The 20,078-nt window shown below is 36.9% G+C and overlaps 3 protein-coding genes across 5 annotated transcripts; 1 reads left to right on the top strand and 2 right to left on the bottom strand.

Annotated features, from left to right (window-relative positions):
- Positions 1 to 6,330: 6,330 nt before the first annotated feature.
- Positions 6,331 to 10,518, top strand: LOC110874818 (protein SRG1). The gene is made up of 4 exons (XM_022123229.2): positions 6,331 to 6,827; positions 8,775 to 9,025; positions 9,626 to 9,950; positions 10,043 to 10,518. Exons 1-4 carry the CDS (start codon positions 6,585 to 6,587, stop codon positions 10,292 to 10,294), a joined length of 1,071 nt encoding a protein of 356 aa, XP_021978921.1. The 5' UTR covers positions 6,331 to 6,584; the 3' UTR covers positions 10,295 to 10,518.
- An 18-nt stretch (positions 10,519 to 10,536) lies between these two features.
- On the bottom strand, positions 10,537 to 12,194 carry LOC110874831. The gene is made up of 3 exons (XM_022123232.2): positions 12,039 to 12,194; positions 10,994 to 11,251; positions 10,537 to 10,903 (listed from the first exon to the last, which is right to left on the bottom strand). Exons 1-3 carry the CDS (start codon positions 12,177 to 12,179, stop codon positions 10,664 to 10,666), a joined length of 639 nt encoding a protein of 212 aa, XP_021978924.1. The 5' UTR covers positions 12,180 to 12,194; the 3' UTR covers positions 10,537 to 10,663.
- A 4,039-nt stretch (positions 12,195 to 16,233) lies between these two features.
- On the bottom strand, positions 16,234 to 17,967 carry LOC110874845. 3 transcript variants are annotated; one of them, XM_022123234.2, is made up of 3 exons: positions 17,810 to 17,967; positions 16,712 to 16,969; positions 16,234 to 16,631 (listed from the first exon to the last, which is right to left on the bottom strand). In XM_022123234.2, the coding sequence occupies exons 1-3, from the start codon at positions 17,948 to 17,950 to the stop codon at positions 16,392 to 16,394; spliced, it is 639 nt and encodes a 212-aa protein (XP_021978926.1). In that variant the 5' UTR covers positions 17,951 to 17,967; the 3' UTR covers positions 16,234 to 16,391. The 3 variants fall into 3 exon arrangements, with proteins under 3 accessions (XP_021978926.1, XP_021978931.1, XP_021978933.1); XM_022123239.2 differs by having other exon boundaries at positions 16,712 to 16,954; XM_022123241.2 differs by having other exon boundaries at positions 16,712 to 16,923; positions 17,810 to 17,958.
- Between the last annotated feature and the right edge of the window lie 2,111 nt (positions 17,968 to 20,078).

Here is a 20,078-nt window from a genome sequence, read left to right as displayed (position 1 = left end):
ATGAGTCTAGATTCCATCGGTTTCGAGTGATAAGTAAAGAAAGTTTGAAGAAAAGTGTGAAATCAGTTGATTGAATCTCGTTGATATTTGTGTTAAAACGTGTAGAAATCCCTTAGATCTGAACAAATCTTGATGAGATGATGTCACACTTCAGTGTTCATAAGAAACCGAGATGACGTCACCTTAAAGCAGTCCAAATAAGGTGATTTCATGGTGAGAATCAGTGATTTTGATGGAGAAAATGATGTAGAAGAGTGTGGTGGTGATGATTGTACAAGATTTGAGAAGAAAACTTACGAAAATAGCCTTGAATCGAGTGAAATGTGCTGAGAATGAGCTGGGAGCGAGTTTTGTCGGATAGAGCTGTCACATCAATGAATGGTGATGTGACAGGTGAGTATTTACAGGGTGAGAGGAGATAAGGCGGTGCAGTGCGTGGGTCGGATGGCCAGTCGATCGGATGGGCATCCGGACGGATGTCCATTCGATCGAATGGTCATTCGATCGGGCGGCGTGTGCGAGTTGGTTTTCCAACTTTCGTTTCGTTCGACGTGTTTTGTTGCGTTAACCATTGTGGATACTTTAAGCGTTATAGCGAGATAAGTAGCGCCGTGTTAGGTTGAGTTTCAGTGCGATAAATTGAGTTGCGCGTGCCAGCGAGTGCGCGTTTAGACATGATTAATACTCAGATATTATTATTATTACTATATATAATAGGTCATATCATAAGTAACTGCGTTTCGAGTTTGCGTTAACGTCGCACCACGACGAGCGAGGGGAGCAGCTTAAATACTCACGCAATGTCATCGTGGCATTACGACGAGCGAGGGGAGTAGTTCAAGCGCTCACGCGATGTCAATGTTTGCGTTAGTGTATGCGTTGTGATGTGCGATATAGCGTGTTGAAAGTATGCGATATATGCAAAGTAGCGTTGTAAGCGATATAGTTACATTATGGTCCGAATCTCCGGTGCTAGGCGTAACGAGTGTAACGAGAGTAACAAGTACGAAAGTGCGGGTTGTTACACCTTCGTTGTCACACCCTGCAAGTTGCGGAAGCGTGTTGCGTGTGACGTAAGAAAGGTAATCATTGCATCCAATCATGTATCACCGGCTCAAGACTTGGTTCCTGAAATACATGTAGTTTTAAAAAGTCAACAAAAGTTGAGCGAGTTCATGCAGTTTTTGTTATCATATGTAATCGTATTAGTCATGAAAATGAAATATTGGTATCGTAGTATTCATGAAAATGAAATCTTGTAATCGTAGTATTCATGAAAATGAAATCTTGTAATCATGGTATGTTCTGATTCATTCATGGAGTCTGTTAAGGATCTATCAGTGGGTAGCGAGCCCCTGACATAATGTACCATAAGTAAATAACCAAACCGAGAACACTTTGTTATCATTTGGGATCACAAAAGCACTCCACGGTTAACAACTAGGAGTGGGGCGTGCCTCAAGCCCAATAGATCTACACCTTTTGCACCTTGGTCACTAAGTGATTAATGGTTACTAATGTTATCTCCCTACTTATGCACATTGATCATGTTATCTACTACTCCGTAACTAACATACCAATAGTTTTAGCATGTATTTCCCCTCGATGTTTTTGAAAACAAAACATTGAAAACAGTGAAAGGAGGGACATGAACTCACAAGTTTGTGTTCCGTGTATTATGATATCGAAGTGAGCGTCCGTACGTGTCAATAACCTACATGTGTACTAATCTCCTTAGACACTAGGTCTTTCGGACCTCGTACAAGTTGTTCATCTTGAATTCTTTATTATGTTCTCGTTTGTCATCTTTAGAACAACTTTGTATTTTAGAGCGTTGATAGTTTACTCGCTCGATTGTTATGTATATACATATATTCTATACGTATTGAATTCATAAGCGTATTCATGTGTTTTATCTGTATTGACTTATGTGTGAACGGGCTTCGTTCTTCACATGTCCTCGTGCAGTGCACGCATGTCATTGAGCCTTTGCTCATGTCATTGGGCCGAGCCCATGTCATTGGGCCGAGCCCATGTCATCTATGTTATCGTATTTAAACCATGTTTTAATGTTATTGGGCCGAGCCCATGTTATCTATGTTATTGGGCCTAACCCATGTTTTATTGTTATTGGGCCGAGCCCATGTCATTGGGCCGAGCCCATGTTATCTAAGTTATTGGGCCTAACCCATGTTTTATTGTTATTGGGCCGAGCCCATGCTATATAGTTATTGGGCCCTAGCCCAAGTATTAAGGAATTTGGGCCTAGCCCATTACTAGCTTTGATATGCCCAATTCTAACTTTAGGAGTCCATTAACATAATCTTGCAATTTTTTTTACCAAAATGTTACCAAGTAGTAAACTTTAAATAAGTTCATTTTTCCTATGAAAAATATACTTGGTAATTTGTATAGTAACTTGTTCACGATGTCGATACGCCTAATCTGTTGTCTTCAAGTGTTATGTATTTGCATTTCGGGCATTTCATTTAATTGTCCGATTTACTAGCATTTCTTGGACCATGTAGGAACATGTATGTGTATTTATTTTGATCACCCTCTAGGTATCTAATACATGCACATATAGCACATATTATACGCACTTGACATGTTTCTAAAAAATATATATATAATTTTTACCAAAAATTATATATACATATATGGTTACATTTTTAACCATTTATTTTTGTAAAAATATAAGTTTAAGTTCATAAGAACTTCTTGAATATTTAAACCTTAAATATTCCCATCAAAGTTTCCATAAGACGTTAAAGACCACTAATCGTGTTTAACCTTGTTAATCACCCTTTAATCCCCTCTTTAATCGCGATTAGATTTTTAGAAAAATTCGTCATAGTTTCCCCTAAAACTATGACGTTTCCCACGTTACAAAAACGCGTTTAAATCAATAATCAATTTCCAAACATCACTAAACTTATGTTTACATCACTAATCATACTTATTCCTTCAAAGATTCTCATGAGCATTATTTTGCTTAAACTTCCAAGTCTTCAAAGTTAACCATTTTTTTAAGTTAATTACTTACATAAACTTGATTATAATTGTTTTTCACTTTTAAAGATTCACACATCTTTATGTAAAAAAAAATTCCAAGACTTTTACATAACATTTTTGATAATTAATATCACATAAACTTATTTTATGTCAAAAAATCAAGTTCATTAGTGTTGTTAAAAGCCTTGTCCTGTGATTATTCTTGGTTTAATCTTTCAAGGGTCACTTAATCAAGTTTATATACAAATGCTCATAATCTTTGAAGTTGATGATCTTGTGTGATTTAAATATACACATGTTTAAATCACATTTTTAAGTGTAACATGGCTAGATTAACACTAATCTAAAATACTACATGAAACTAATCACAAGATCATCATAAATATAAACTTTAAACCACTAATCTTAACAAAATCAACATAATAATCAAGATTACACTAACTAGTTACACTAATCTACACAAATAACCACATAATAAGTTTAGATTAGTAGATTATTAGCTTTGAGATTAGGGTTTTTGGTGTGATTTTTATTAATATTTAAGATGATCAACTTGTACTTCCATAATCTATACATAATAAGAAGCTTAAAAATGGTTTAAAGAAGGCTTACAACTTTGCACAAGCTAAACAAGGTGATTAAGAAGTGATTAAGGCTCCAAAGAACTCCCTAATGCTTCTCCATGCTTAATCCTTGCATTAATGAACTTAAAGTGCCTTGAATATGGGTAATTTATGGTGTTTAATGGTGATTTATGGTGGTGTATGTGGTGGTGTCTTGGAGCCGTGAACAAGGGAAAGAAAATGGAGGTTTTTATGTTTCAACTTTTGTGAAAAATTAAATGATAGATGATGGTGTATGTAGGTATTATAATTTTCCAAGATCTTTTCAAGACTTATAAGCCTTACTTCCATTAATTTCCACCATACTTGAAATCTTATTATTTTCAACCAAATATTTAGTGGGTGGGACCCACTTTGACTTTTTATATAAATGGGGGGAGGTAAAGTGTAATTTTTTTTATAAAAAGTCTTAAAAATATAGATATTTTGGTAATTAACCAAAGTACGGTGATTAAGGGTTTAATTGCACCATTAAGGGGTTATTAGGGATTCGGAATGATAATCGACATTAACTAGTTCACTTAACTAGTAGAAATTGTATTTCGACGCTTTAGATGTCTTCCGTTTGGTCGTCGGCGAGTTTACGGCACTTTTGCGTCGTACCAACGGAGTTTTGTCGCAAGTTGTCATCCCGCCGTCAAGCGATGCATGAAGCGATTCCGAGTCCTAAAATAAGCTTAACTAGTTCACCAGCTTATTCGTTTGGTTGTTTTGTGACAAAAATACCGCGTACTAGTCTTTCGGGTCGATAACGGACTAGTTATATGAATGGCGATATAATACCGGGAGCTTATAATTTTGGACCCTACAATGATATTCCCAATGTGTTTTAGTGTATATGTCATCAATTGTCATAATTCCGGTGTTCCAGAAATGCTTAATTATAGTTTCGGACGAGTTAAAATTGTCATATTTTTAGCCAAACGGACGTTTTAGTGATCAGGGCGTTGTACCGGAAAGTCTTATATTTTTGCAAGATATGTTTTCATATTAGTGTTTTCTTATGTATATGGACTCAGTCATGTTGTTCGTGTGTCATTTTTAATTGTTTCGTTTTTTTTTTTTCACGGTTTGCTGGCATGAATAGTGTAACCGTGAATAGTGCGCGCAGCACTTTCTACCAACACTTTTAGGACATTGTTTGATTGGTTTCGAAATACGACGAAAACCAACATATGTTTTAGCATTGTTTTCTTGTCCTAACACTGTTATCTGTTTTACGACACAGTTACGTAATTAAATTACGCTAAATGCATGAGATTATGTAAATAAAATAGTGATTAGTTTGTACGGAATCACTGGTTATTTGCCATTTGTCACATTCGTTTCCCCTATGTAGGGTGACTTTGGTGTTCCATCCTCCAAACCTACCAACTCTTCACGGGATTTCAAAGGAAGCTTTGCAAAATCGTGAGTATACTTGACTCATTTTACGTTTTAACGCACTTTTGGGTGTAACATGTTTTACTTATGAAAATATACAATTCACACAAACATATCCAATCACTCAATCCACCAAACATGTTATTTGTTATGATTAGGTTGTTTATGCTAGAATACATACATGCACTCTATTTGTCATTAACTTAGCTTGCCTACATTAACAAATATAGCGCTATAGGAGTAGCACGCCGCTCGTCGGGGTAGTTACCGTAAGCTACGGTAGGCCCTGGCAAAAATTCCCACCGTAAGACAGTAAGAAGTCAGTGTAGGCCATTTGAAGGCCGCCGTAAGCTAAGGGGGGGCTCGGGGAGTGGGGTTGCCGATCGATGATGTGCTGCCGGGGTTAAATTGGGGAGCAGGGAGGAGGAGAGAAGTGGTGTGGGCAGTGAGTATTCACCGACTCGGTGAAGAAGAGGGAGAGAGAGGGTGAATGGTGGGCCCCAACCCCTTTCAACCAATCACATTTTTTTTAAAGTTATTTACCACTCTTCATATGTTTGACAATTGTCAGTGATTGAGTGCAAAATAAGGAGTGGAATGAAGACTTGATATGACATGATATTTGAAGATACATATCCGAAGCCGGATATGATCCGCGAGCACGGACCGAACGATAGCATGAACGAACATCCCGAAAGATGTCCGTTCCCCCATATCTCCGAAGACGGACATACACCCAAGTGCGTCTGGACGAATGACGTCATCTCAGTTGACCATTATAAATACCCTCGCAAGTACAAGGCCAAGTACGATTTTCTGAACCTTCGTCCTTATTTTCTCTCTCTACTTTCTCTCTCTACCAATACTTATCCTCACGCCGGAGGGTGGTCGCAGAGGGGCCCTCCCATCTCTGCGGCGAGCTCCCATCTCTGCGGCGAGCCTAACGGTTTTCTGTTTTGCAGGACGATTCTTCAGCTCTTGTATAAGATCCAAATCCTCGATTACAGGCTCCGGCTTAAGTTCAATTCTTTGGCTCTTCAATATTATTGACTAGAGAACAGTGGCGGATCCAGCAAGTTTATTCACTGGGTTCCTTTTTCCAAATCATACAAGGTTTACACTACAAAAAAACGTTTTTTTCCAAATCATACAAGATTTACACTACAAAAAAACGTTTTTTTTCCAAATCGACTGGGTTTCTGCGAACCCGTAAAAAGGCTCTAAATCCGCCCCTGCTAGAGAATAACTCAAACACTCAACTAGTGATTGCCCACTCCATCGACTCTAAATCAGCTTTCGTCAAAATGAGAGTTGTATAACAAAAGACAAGAAGATGCCTTCCCCCGGCGGCTTCCCTGCTTCATGTGGGCGGTTTCATGATTGACAAAAACAAACAATAAACTAATTTTGTTTATTAGTTTAAGATTAAATGACATCTAACCGCCCCTAGTAAAATTTATATGCATGACATCGCTTCTCTGTAACCAAAAATAGAAGGCAGGTGAGTTTACCTAACGAAAGAAAACAAGGGAAGAGAAAGGAAAAGAAAAAAAAAAACCTGGAATGGCCACTCGTAATTTGGGATCATCAATCCCCGTAGCAAGCGTCAAAGAACTCGTGGCTCAATCTCTTGACGCCGTGCCGGAGAGGTACCTAAGGGACGTCGACGGTGACTGTGATTACCCTACCGGAGACTCTTCACTTCAGGTGCCCATTTTAGACATGAGCAAGCTTCTTCACCCGCAGTTTCATCAACTTGAGCTTCAAAAGCTTCATCATGCTTGCAAATATTGGGGCATCTTTCAGGTCAATCATCTCTTCTTCTTAATCATCTTATTTTGTCCAAGTTCAAACATGTTTTTCCTGCAAGTCTGCAACCCTTAGGAATTATAAAAGTATAACATCATTGACTTTGAAAAATAATAATAACTAGTGAGATTTTCCTTCGGTTCGCCGCATGTATTGGTATTTGTTCGTTTTGTCATGGTACCGGTATTCGCAGTAGTCTATAGTAATCGAAAGAGAAAACCTTACATCAATCGAAAACAATATAACGAATATCGATACACGTACCGATGTTGTTCAGTTAATTTCAGTTTGATGGGTTTGTGTTCTATGTTTATTTATTTTTTTCAAAATTGCAATATAAATTTTATTGATAACGAATGTTGTGCCGCTATCATACCAAACCGAAACCAACTAAACAACAACAATTGTATCGTTACCGATGTTTTTTTATTGTTTTCCGCTCAATAATTAACACTGTATCACTATCATACCGTACCCAATCGAATAACATCGATCTCGGTACATGAGTTTATTTATATTGTTTTTTTCTTTTGATAAACTAACATCGTATTGGTACCTGTATTCATTTTAATGGTTTTCAGCTTTGAATATTTTCATGTATACAACTCTATCTGCGACGATTAATGAATAACGTTACCATTACCGTGACACTCTGAACTGATCGGTGTCGTACGAACAGCATCGGTGCCAGCACGGTGTTTGTTTTTATCGGTTTCGGTCATGTGAAACATGTGTTAATTTCTATATCAAGTGCATTAGTAGTTTCAGTACAACAACAACAACAACAACATGTTGCAACTATTTACTTATTAATGTATCGAGCCGGGGGTCTCACTAGAAGCAGCATCTTTATTCCTACGGGGTAGAGGTAAGGTTGTCTACATCTTACTCTCCTCAGACCCTACCTTTGCTTTGCTATTGGTGGGACTTACTTGAGTATGATGATATACGTAATGTATATTAGTGTTCTTCGATCTGCCCTCCATATTTTTGAACTTTCTATACAACAAGGCGAAAAGCGGTAAAAACGAGTATCGAATTCAATTAAATACTTTAGTTACTCATTCTAAACATTGGGTGTTCAAAACAAAGTTATTCTTTGTAAATGAGTAAATAGTATATTACCCTTCCTAGGTCATGATTACATTAAAAAACCCGTTGTAGCCATTAGGGGTGTGCACGGTTAGGTTGGGTTTTCGGTATTTGAAAACTGTTCGTTTCCGTTTTTGGAACAAACCTATATAAGATTTTAAAAAAAAGTATGATCTAAGATTTAAGAATGTTTCTTATAGTTTGCATTTATGTTAATATATGTAACCTTTTTAATTAATATTGTTTATATAAACCTAACCTTCTAATCTATTTATATGTTTCTTCAAAGTTTTGTTAAGAATTTTTTTTATTTTATAATACTATGAAAATCATTTGGTTTTTATGTTAAATTTTGTTATTTCTTGTAAGCAATGAATAAATCATTCTAAAGATAATAAAACATGTTAATGTTCTTATTATAAATACTAAACATTCAAGAATAAAATTAATAATTCCTAAATCTAGATATAGCAAACATTAAATAAATGATTTTTTGGCTTGTTCGGTTTGGTTTTTTCGGTTTTCATATAATGCAAAACCAAAACCAAAACCGAACCATAAATTTCGGTTCATTTTATTTTTTGTGTGGTTCGGTTAAATCGGCTTTTTCAGTTTCGGTTCGTTTTTTTTTTTTTTTTTTTTTCTGCTCACTCCTAGTACTAATCAATTTTAATGGTTGAACAAGTTGTCATGTATGACATGACCCGAACTAAAAGTTCAGACGTCAAAGTAAGAAGCATCCGGGCACTAAAAAACACAATCCCGGTGGTAAAAATTACTGGGTCCGCCACTTATTATAAACAACTAGATTGATATTGAACTATGATCTCATAATCTGTTCCTTCCTTGCAGTTAATAGGTCATGAAGTTGGTGGTGAATCTGTAAAGACTATGCACAGCAAAAGTCAAGACTTCTTCAACCTATCCCCCGAGGAAAAGAAGCTCTATGCTCAACAACCTGGAAGTCTAGAAGGTTATGGTCAAGCCTTTGTCATCTCTGAGGATCAAAAGCTGGAATGGTGTGACATGATCTTCCTCAAGGCCATTCCCGCTCAAACGCGAAAACTACAGTTTTGGCCAAAACAACAGCCTCACGGCTTCCGGTATGAATGAATGATGATCAAATCTAGTGGCCAAGCTGTTCACGAGCTACTATAGATCGGCTGGATAAAAGCTAGAATCGAGCCGAGCTCAAGCCTATAAATAAGTTTGTTATTAAACAATCCCGGGCCCATGCTTCACTTATGGAGCTCGAGTTGTCTCGTGAGCCTATTTTATTTAATATATTAAAATATATGTTTATATAATAGTAATTATTATATATAAACTTATGATAAAATAATAAAATAATAAAATTATATATATATATATATAATGTTATATAAATATTATAATTAAATTATGCATCAATGAATAACTATAAATATATATGAATTAACTAATAAATAATACATCAAAGAATAACCATAAATATATATATATATATATATATATATATGACTTAGTTAATAAATAAGGCGAGCCCAGCTCGAGCTTGAAAAACTACTCGTGAGCCAAGCTCAAGCTTTAGAAATAGAGCTCGAGCTCTCGTAAGTTAAACGAGCCAAGCTCAGCTTCAACTTGTTTACACCCCTAAATTCAGATATTAAGCCCAACTAGTCATTTTTTTCTCTTTTGACAACTGTTGAGTTTATGTGAATCAGGGAAGCATTAGATACATACTCCCATAATATGAGGAAGATCGCAGTTTCCATAATTGGGTTCATCGCGATGGCATTAGGGCTCGATGCAAAACGATTCTCTGAAGCTTTTGAAGGCGGAAGCTATGATGTGAGGATGAATTGCTACCCGCCTTGTCCCGAGCCTCAAAGAGTTATTGGTATATCATCCCATGCTGACATATCAGCGATCACACTCTTGACTGATTGTGGCAACATCCCAGGACTACAAGTCCTAAAAGACGGCCAGTGGGTGTTTGTCGAACCCATAACCAATGGCGTCGTTGTAAATATTGGCATCATAATGGAGGTAACCTCAACTCTTACTTTCACATAGTACCACTTAGGATGTTAAGTTTTAAGGTCAAATGACTTGAAACTTTTATATATATATATTGATAGGTAGTGAGCAATGGAATATACAAAGCCCCTTATCATCGAGCAGCGGTAAATAGAGAGAAAGATAGGTTTTCAATAGTGACGTTTTGCTATCCGGATTCAAAGTTTGAAATTAAGCCGGCCGAACAACTGATAAACTCAGACTCGATGGCTTTGTACAAATCATTTACATATGGTGAATATACACAAAGCTTCTATGATCGCGCTAAACTCAGTGATGACGGTGTTCCATTCATTGATACATTGAAAATCTGAGTTTAAGGGAAGACTTCAATTCCTGTAAGTTGGTCTTAGACTGTAACTTCCACAACCTGTTTTTTTTTTTTTTTTTTTTTTTTTTTTGTCATGGATTGATATAAATTTTACACAGCAATAAGTTGGATTATGCATGAAACGAGTGTATCGTGTGAGCACTATGTGCCTATTTGTAGAGATTTTGTTCTTAATTTCTACTTGCATCAAGTGAACTAGACCAATAATCACATTAGTATGCTCGAGACGTTTGATAATTGCCTAAAAAGTTCAAATCTACATCAATCATATGAGTCAGAGCTCAAAATGCAACAGCCAAAACCAATTATTATAACAAAATTCGACAGAGCACCTACAGTAATGAAGGATCAACTAGAAGGCAGCCCATCCAGGAGGTTGAGACGTCATGTTTCTTTCATTGCTCTCCAATCCACCAAACCGCTGAGACTGGTTCAAGTTGATGACGGGTGAGGTTACCGGAGATCTGGCAGCTACTGACCTGTTCTGGTGGCTGTTGGTTGTTCCAACAGGCGTAGAGTTGTGATCTTCGGGAAAGGCCTGCCATGAGCTGTGATCTGGGCTTGTCGAACTCTTGTTAAACAATCCCGGACCCTGTGCCCATTAAAACATTTGACCCGTTAGAGAAAAAACATAAACCGAATTGACCCGTTAGATATTAATGAACCTCAAGAAATATTTCACCTGCTGTTGAATTCCCGGTGTGGTAAAAGAAGAAAGAGCTTGTTTAATCGTGTGTAACTGTTGTCTTTGTGATCGGCAAATTGTAGTTAACTTTTCATACTCGGAGTTTATTTCGCTTTTCTCCAGATTAGCCTTGTTGAGCTCTTCTCTTAATCGTTTTACCTCGGCCTCCAGAAGCTCTTCCTTTCGAATGCTGCGTTTGTTCATGACACCTTTTGTTTGGAGCGTTACAGGTAACGGTTTCTGTAATCTATCAGGCTATAGACCAGTAACTCAAAACTAAACTATGGACCGGATAAATTGCAATGGGGATGCACCTTGGTTTTAAAAAAGCGCACTTGGGGCGCGAAGCCTTCAGGTGGCCCCACATGCACATCTGGGTCAAAAGTGGGGTATGTAGGACGTTGCCTCATGCCTAGGCTTTCGAGACCCAAACGCCTTGCGTTTTTTAAAACCAAGAGTTGCAATAATTAGGGATGAAATGAACATTTTTGCCGAGTACCAGTACCCTACCAAACCGATACTGACTAAACAATGATACCGGTACCCAATGGCGAAGCTTGAGATTTCCGACCCGGGGGGGGGGGGGTCGAAAACGTATATACCCAAAAATTTCTATAGAACCAGGGGGTCAAAAACGTATATACCCAAACATTTCTATACGAAAACCACATATACTACACTACTGAGCGAAAAGTTTTGGGGGTCGGGTGCCCCCGCCCCTTCTAACCTGCGCCAATGCCGGTACCGAAACAACAAAATCTGTTATACTCGTTTGTACCGATCTCATCCCTTAACTATTCATCCATTAATGATCAACTTGTAGAGTTGAAACAAAAAGATTTCCATGATAAAGTGCAAGTTAATAATAATTTGTATATAAATAATCAATGAAGTGTTGTACAAAGAAAAATACGTTGGAATCTTGATTATAAGTAAATATCAGGAATGAAGTTGCATTGATCCATTTAAATTGGCAAAATGTAGGAACATCAACAAATTAAGCATATTATATGAAATGAAATAAGGCAGAAAAGAGACGAACCTGCGAGAGATCTACGGTTGTGGATGGTGATCCGAAATCAAGAGTGAGACGATGTATACATAAGGAAGTGGATCTGGTTAACTGCCCGACCCGGACTTGGAAGGCGCGATAGAGTGACGATGAAACAAACAAACAAACCATGTGATGGGTCCAGGATTTCAAAAGTATGGTCCATTATCAATGTCTTTGTTTTTTCCTCTATTTTATTTCAAAACAAAAAAATAAATAATGATTCTTTGAGTATGTTGATATAACATCATAGATATGTAACACATCTTCTATTTGTTAGTCAGGAATGGGATCAAATACAAACACTTAAGTTTGTAAGAATCGTAAGAACCAACACATAATTGACAAGTGTCCATCAATAAAAAATTAGTTTAGGGGTGATTTAGACCTTTTGACCATATTTATTTATAACTAATTAAAAATAATTACAAAAAAATATAATCAGCACACCACTATATAATTAGCATAACATCCTTAATTGTTCTTCATTATCAGCACATCGTCCTCAATCATTCTTCATTATCAACATAAACGACATTAGCACAACATCCTCAATCATTCTCCATTATCAGCACACCAGATGTGCTAATTATATCTACTTTTGATGTTTGTTTGTATTATTTTGTAACTAACACATAATCAGCACGTTATCAGCACAATTATAAAATACATTTTGTTAACTTTTTTAAAAATCACTTTTATAAATACAAAAAAGGTATAACAATATGGTACTCATATTAAAGATAAAAAAATACTTGATTTTATGGTATATATATTTTTTTTAAATAATGAAGTATATAAAAGTTATTTTAGTTTAAAAAACCTTGGTGGAATTTGTATTTAATGGAAAATGGTCAAATGACTAGTAATTTTACAAAATTACCCATAATTTGTTAGTAGTAAGTTTTAATTATAAGGGTTTTATTTATAATCAATATCAACCCTTGATTTTAATTATTAACGATTGAGATCTGTTCTTACGGTTCTTATAATTAGCACTGTTTGTACAGGATCTCAACCCTTGTTAGTCATATTATCAAACACTATGCTTTTGACAGATCTACTTGTAAAACTATCCCCGTTGCTGATCTTTGCAGTGACAGATCTAGAAAATTTTTATATGGGCCCCGTTTCAAAAAAGGGGGTAAAGAAATAAAAAAAAATAAAAAAAGTCAAATATTTCCAAAATTTACACTACTACCGGAGCGTTAAGAGGTAGCGGGGGCTACCCCTATTTATTAGCTATATCCGCCCCTGGATCTTTGTTTGGGTTGATTGGCACTTATACAAAATAATATTGGTCGTACTAAAATCAGAAAAAAAGAAGAAGAAAAGAAATTGAAACCAACGACCAAGTTGTTAAGCAACCTAGGTCATGACCTAAAACCATGCTCAACTTCATCCAGTTCTTCAAACTTGATTGATACACCATTTTTTATTAACTACTACTTCCCCTAGCAATTTAATTACTCAAATAACTTTTTATAAACAATCTTATAAGAAAAATTAAATACACAATATTTCTTAAAATAAATTTGTAAACATTCAATTATAAATTTTATTAAAAATATATTTTGTTAAAAAAACACATTTTGATATAAAATATATATTTTTTTTAATAAAAGTTTGTTTGGGTTGAGTTGTTAATGGGTATGAAAGGTTGGTTGTATAATGGAAGAAATGAAAAATTAGTTCTTTTTATTTAAGGCCGGTTGAGTTGGGTTGAGTTGGGTTGGATTGGGTTGTGAATATGGATATTTTAAGTGAGCGGGTTTGAACCACGTCCAAAGGTTAATTTATTGACCCCTAGCCCTAACACCTAGAATTTTATAACATATCCGCAAACCAAAGATTTAGTAATGTTTTTTTAATCATTGTAAACCAGAAGAATGTAACACCCTTGTTATTATTTTAAAGGTTTTCGTATATATAACGAAAATAAACATGTAATTACGATTAAGGATCCTTAGAAAATACGAGTAATTTAAAACTTTTACAACTTAAAAGTTTACAACATAATATAAATAAGTTCGTCGTTTAAAATGACTACGAAACGCCGTGCGGAAGCTTGTATCTTGAACGTGTTCGGTTCTTTGTTGAACTTGATCGTCCTCCGGTACTAGGATTTTACCTGCAACTCATAAAACATGAGTTAGATTAGTCATACGTAGCTTAAAACGTATTTAAATGGGTTCGCAATGCATAACAGATTAAACAAACGATTTTCGCGCAACTGGCACCCCGTCGCGTCGCGCGACGACCTAAGGCCCACCCTGTCGCGCGGCGCGACGCCTCCCTTTTTCCAGAATGTTGCAGCTAGTTGCTGCATTTGCCCAGCTCCGATTTTCGATAGGAATTCTAACTTTAAAGTTTCATGACTTTTGATCAAGATGTCCGTTTTATGCGATTCTTTTTCCTACTCGTCCGCAATTTAATTTTCCGTCATATGGAGTTATAACCCTACACCCGAGCTTATAAAATATGAGATTTCAAGCTCTCGGCATGAAATCGAATTACTAAGACTTTTGACCCGTTTAGGGAATTTTAAGCAATTTAGTCTATAATCCGCTCTTTTCTTTTCACACTTCAAAATTCTACCTTCAAGGTATCTACCTATATTCCATAAATATAACGCAAGTTCCTAAACAATCCATATGGGTCGTTTACCCGTTTTATCCATCAAGGGCATTTTGGTCAACTTTAGCCCCTCATTTACGATGACGGGCTTACACTAAATATTTGACCCAAAATCGTTCTTGTAACTAATATCTTATTTATGCGTACCTGGTCCGGTCAACATATAGACCCGTTTCATTTTTATACCTTGCTTTTATTAGCCGCTATTCCAAAGCGACGCAATTATTCAATTTCTGTTCAATCCTGTGAACATATAACTTGACAACCAAATGTTAGTCGATATTGCCAAATGGTGTTATCATCACCATTGGCTCGTTTGGCCTATATGACCAAACGTTTACATACATAACAAAACATGGTTTTTAACTACCAATTCGCCCATCCGACCCATTTCGGATTTTATCATTAGATCCCTTTTTCCATTAACCAAGGATTTTCATCATTTTATATGTTCCGATCCGTATTATTTCGTATCGGAAACGTATTTTGGATATAGCTTTTATCATATTTACAATCTATGAATAAATGCATGTCTTATAAAAAGGGTATAAGCTTTTAGTTACCTCGCGTCCGCGCAAACATTCTTCGCATCCTTGATCTGTTTGACCCGTTCCTCTCCAAGCCCCCACCTAGCTTGTTTAGAGTCAAACTATATCATAACATCCATAAGATGGTTAGATTGGTCATTTTATACAATGGCCATCACCCTACGGACCCCTTTTTTTACACACTTATCAATCAAAGCATGCCATATATTCAATAACTAGTTTGTAACTTGTCATTTAGCCAACATTAACATCAATTAGGCAAGTTCATGTCACCGAAAAATAGGCTGTTTTTGGTGACATGTTTACCTGTTTACAAGTCTTCAAAAATTATGATTGTTTTATGTGGCATATCTCTCGGAGGGTTAGGCCTTGTATTAAAATTTCAAGATCTAACTCTTTACCAAAAATCCATAAAAATTCATTTACTAAGCTGCAATTAGACTCGTCACTTCTGACTGCAGCTTACGAAAAAATTCATTTAAAATTCCTCGTTTATCCGATTGACGAAATTCCAATTGGAGGTTTTGGAATTACCTGAAGCTACCTACAGTAAAAATTTGAGATCATAAATCAATTCTTAAATTGAGTTATGACATTCGTAATGGGCTACAAATTCTGCCAGAAAACGCAGCCTGAACCTTCGATACCGAAAAATTCATAAAACATTCAATTTTCATCGAAAAAATGCAATTCCAGTGAGGTTTTAAAGATATTTCCTGGAATTACATTTTAGACTCAAGAAACACATGTTTTTGTCATGTTTTGTACACGTTACAGCCAATACAAGTTGGCTGTAAATTCTGATCAGAAGCTGTTTGAATTTCGCTTTCAATTGAAGCATGTTTATGTCATCATAACACTATTTTTTTTTTTTTGGTCATGGATTGATATAAATTTTACACAACAATAAGTTGGATTATGCATGAAACGAGTGTATCGTGTGAGCACTATGTGCCTATTTGTAGAGATTTTGTTCTTAATTTCTACTTGCATCAAGTGAATTAGACCAATAACCACATTAGTATGCTCGAGACGTTTGATAATTGCCTAAAAAGTTCAAATCTACATCAATCATATGAGTCAGAACTCAAAATGCAACAGCCAAAACCAATTATTGTAACCAAACTCGACACGAACACCTAGAGTAATGAAGGATCAACTAGAAGGCAGCCCATCCAGGAGGTTGAGACGTCATGTTTCTTTCATTGCTCTCCAATCCACCAAACTGCTGAGACTGGTTCAAGTTGATGACGGGTGAGGTTATCGGAGATCTGGCGGCTACTGACCTGTTCTGGTGGCTGTTGGTTGTTCCAACAGGCGTAGAGTTGTGATCTTCGGGAAAGGCCTGCCATGAGCTGTGATCTGGGCTTGACGAACTCTTGTTAAACAATCCCGGACCCTGTGCCCATTAATACATTTGACCCGTTAGAGAAAAAACATAAACTGAATCGACCCGTAACCTCAAGAGAAATATCTCACCTGCGGTTGAATTCCAGGTATGGTAGTAGAAGAAAGAGCTTGTTTAATCGTGTGTAACTGTTGTCTTTGTGATCGGCAAATTGTAGTTAACTTTTCATACTCGGAGTTAATTTTGCTTTTCTCCAGATTAGCCTTCTTGAGCTCTTCTCTTAATCGTTTTACCTCGGCCTCTAGAAGCTCTTCCTTTCGAATGTTGCGTTTGTTCATGACACCTTTTGTTTGGAGCGTTACAGGTAACGGTTTCTGTAATCCATCAGGCTATAGACCAGTAACTCAAAACTAAACTATGGACCGGATAAATTGCAATGGGGATGCACCTTGGTTTTAAAAATGCGCACTTGGGGCGCGAAGCCTTCAGGCGGCCCCACATGCACATCTGGGTCAAAAGTGGGGTATGTAGGATGTTGCCTCATGCCTCGTGCCTAGGCTTTCGAGACCCAAACACCTTGCGTTTTTTAAAACCAAGAGTTGCATTAATTAGGGATGAAATGAACATTTTTGCCGAGTACCAGTACCCTACCAAACCGATACTGACTAAACAATGAACATTTTCAATGATACCAGTACCCAGTGGCGAAGCTTGAGATTTCCGACCCGGGGGGGGGGGGGTAAACGTATATACCCAAAAATTTCTATAGAACCAGGGGGTCAAACACGTATATACCCAAAAATTTCTATACGAAAGCCACACATATTACACTACAGAGCGAAAAGTTTGGGGGTCGGCACGCCCCCCCCCCCCCCCTCCTTTTCTAACCTGCGCCAATGCCGGTACCGAAACAACAAAATCTGTTATACTTTCACTCGTTTGTACCGATCTCATCCCTTAACTATTCATCTATTAATGATCAACTTGTAGAGTTGAAACAAAAAGATTTCCATGATAAAATAGATGTTCAATGCCAATTCAAAACTTAATAATAATTTGTATATAAATAATCAATGAAGTGTTGTACAAAGAAAAATACGTTGGAATCCTGATTATAAGTAAATATCAGGAATGAAGTTGCATTGATCCATTTAAATTGGCAAAATGTAGGAACATCAACAAATTAAGCATATTATATAAAATGAAAAAAAGGCAGAAAAGAGACGAACCTGCGAGAGATCTACGGTTGTGGATGGTGATCCGAAATCAAGAGTGATACGATGTATACATAAGGAAGTGGATCTGGTTAACTGCCCGACCCGGACTTGGAAGGCGCGATAGGGTGACGCTGAAACAAACAAACAAACCATGTGATGGGTCCAGGATTTCAAAAGTATGGTCCATTATCAATGTCTTTGTTTTTTCCTCTATTTTATTTCAAAACAAAAAAAAAAATAATGATTCTTTAAGTATGTTGATATAACATCATAGATATGTAACACATGTTCTATTTGTTAGCCGAATAATGGATTTTAATAATCCAAATTATTGTTCATTGACCGGTAACGGTCCCAACTTCAAAAATTCTCACTCGCGATCCCATCTTTTCACACATTGGTCTTCAATAGACTCTGACTAACAGAACGCTAACGCCGTCAGTCTCCGGTCGCCGGTAAACTCCATTTTGACCGGAAAACTCAACATTTTCGTCTCAAACCTCTTGTTAACCTTATTACGTATGATGCGTGTGCAGTGTAATATATTTTAGGTATATATTTTAAGCCATTTTTACACTTTTAGTCAAGTTTTAAATTTATAAAACACGATATTCACTAACGCTAAACACACATATGGGCAAGTGCACCCATCGTGGACGTAGTATAGTGTTGGTAAGATACCGAGGTCGTCCATGGACACAAGAGCTTTTAGTACCGCTTTATCCTCAACGTCTAATTAAATCAAAAAGTTAGAAAAGATTTTTAAACTAAGAAAATAAAAACTAACTAAATGCTGAAAAATAAAATAAAAATAAAAAATAGATAGACAAGATGAATCACTTGGATCCGACTCGTGTATTAGTATAACCTTTGATTATTTTCGCACTTTTGCACTTATTTAAGAGATTATCTTAGTTATTGTAGTAGGCCCCTTTTTTGAAGGCGACGTTACCCTCAACCCAGTAGTTTGAGTCAGCAAGGATACAATCCTAAAGGGTCGGATTATTGAAAGATAATGAATTAAGTTATTAATGCAAATTATGGTAGGCCCCTCTTTTGGAGGTGACGTTACCCTCGACTAAGTAGTCTGAGTCAGCAGGGATACAGTCCTAAATAGCCGGGTTATAGTATTAATAGTAGTTAACTTATGAGGGGGTCAAAGAGTTTGGATCCCCGCCATCCAATACCTATGGGCATTGAAGGAGATCCTACTAAATTTGACCCAGATCCCTTGCAGGACCTCTAAACGCGGAACAAGAGCAAGACCCTTACCAAACCGTTCCCTTAACCCCCGACCAGGTAGCTAACATACCTCCATATAGACCGTGGAAATATGAATGGTGAAAATCTTTTATTTTATATAGACAGTAAAATAATGCCAAGACACCACGGACAAACGATAAGGAAAGATCACATTCAACATAAGCAACTAGTTATTAAAGTCATTAATACAAAACCAAATAAAAAGTGCAAAAGATTAAAAATAAAAAGTATTATACTAAACACTTGTCTTCACCAAGTGATGTAAGAGACTTAGGCAAACATGGCCTTGATTGTCAAGAACTCTTACGATCAATCTTGGATCCCGAGACGACTCACACACTCTATGATGGACAATGGATGATGGTGGTGGATGAGGGTGTTGTGATGGTGGTGGGTGGTGGATGAAGTGTGAGAGAGGTGGTGTGCCAAGGGATGAGTTGCAATGAAACCAAGCACTCCTATTTATAGGCTGAACAAAAGGCTGGGCACGGCCCCGTGTCCGCTGGACACGGCCCCGTGCCTGTCTGACACTCTCTCTCTTCATTAATTGTAATTCGCAATTACAATTAATGCGCCTGCTGTACTTTCGCCACGCCCCCGTGTTCACTGGGCACAGCCCCGTGGTGGGCAATAGAAGCTTCTACAAGTTTGTCTTTTCTGCTGCTTCTTGGGCACGGCCCCGTGCTGGCTGAGCACGGGGCGTGTTCAGTCTTCTGCCTTCTCTATTTTGCTTGGGAGGATGCTGCTGAGGGGTCGGGCAATCCACTTATGTTCCTTTTCTTGTATTTATGTTAGATTTAGCTGTCTTTTTGCTTCTTTTGTGAATTTGAGCTCATTTAATCCTGAAAATACAAAAGGAAGACAAAAACATTCTTTTTCCAACATTAGTACTTAAAAAGGGTTAGTTTTATGCCTCATTTGATGTAATTTATATGTTGCATTTTACACACATCAAATACCCCCACACTTGAATTTTTGCTTGCCCTCAAGCAAAACTCTTTAATACGTGGCTTACACT

This window comes from Helianthus annuus, chromosome 1 (assembly GCF_002127325.2).
Source record: "Helianthus annuus cultivar XRQ/B chromosome 1, HanXRQr2.0-SUNRISE, whole genome shotgun sequence".
Lineage (NCBI taxonomy): Eukaryota > Viridiplantae > Streptophyta > Magnoliopsida > Asterales > Asteraceae > Helianthus > Helianthus annuus.
Note: the sequence above shows the minus strand (reverse complement) of the source record. Positions and strands in the feature narration are given on the sequence as shown.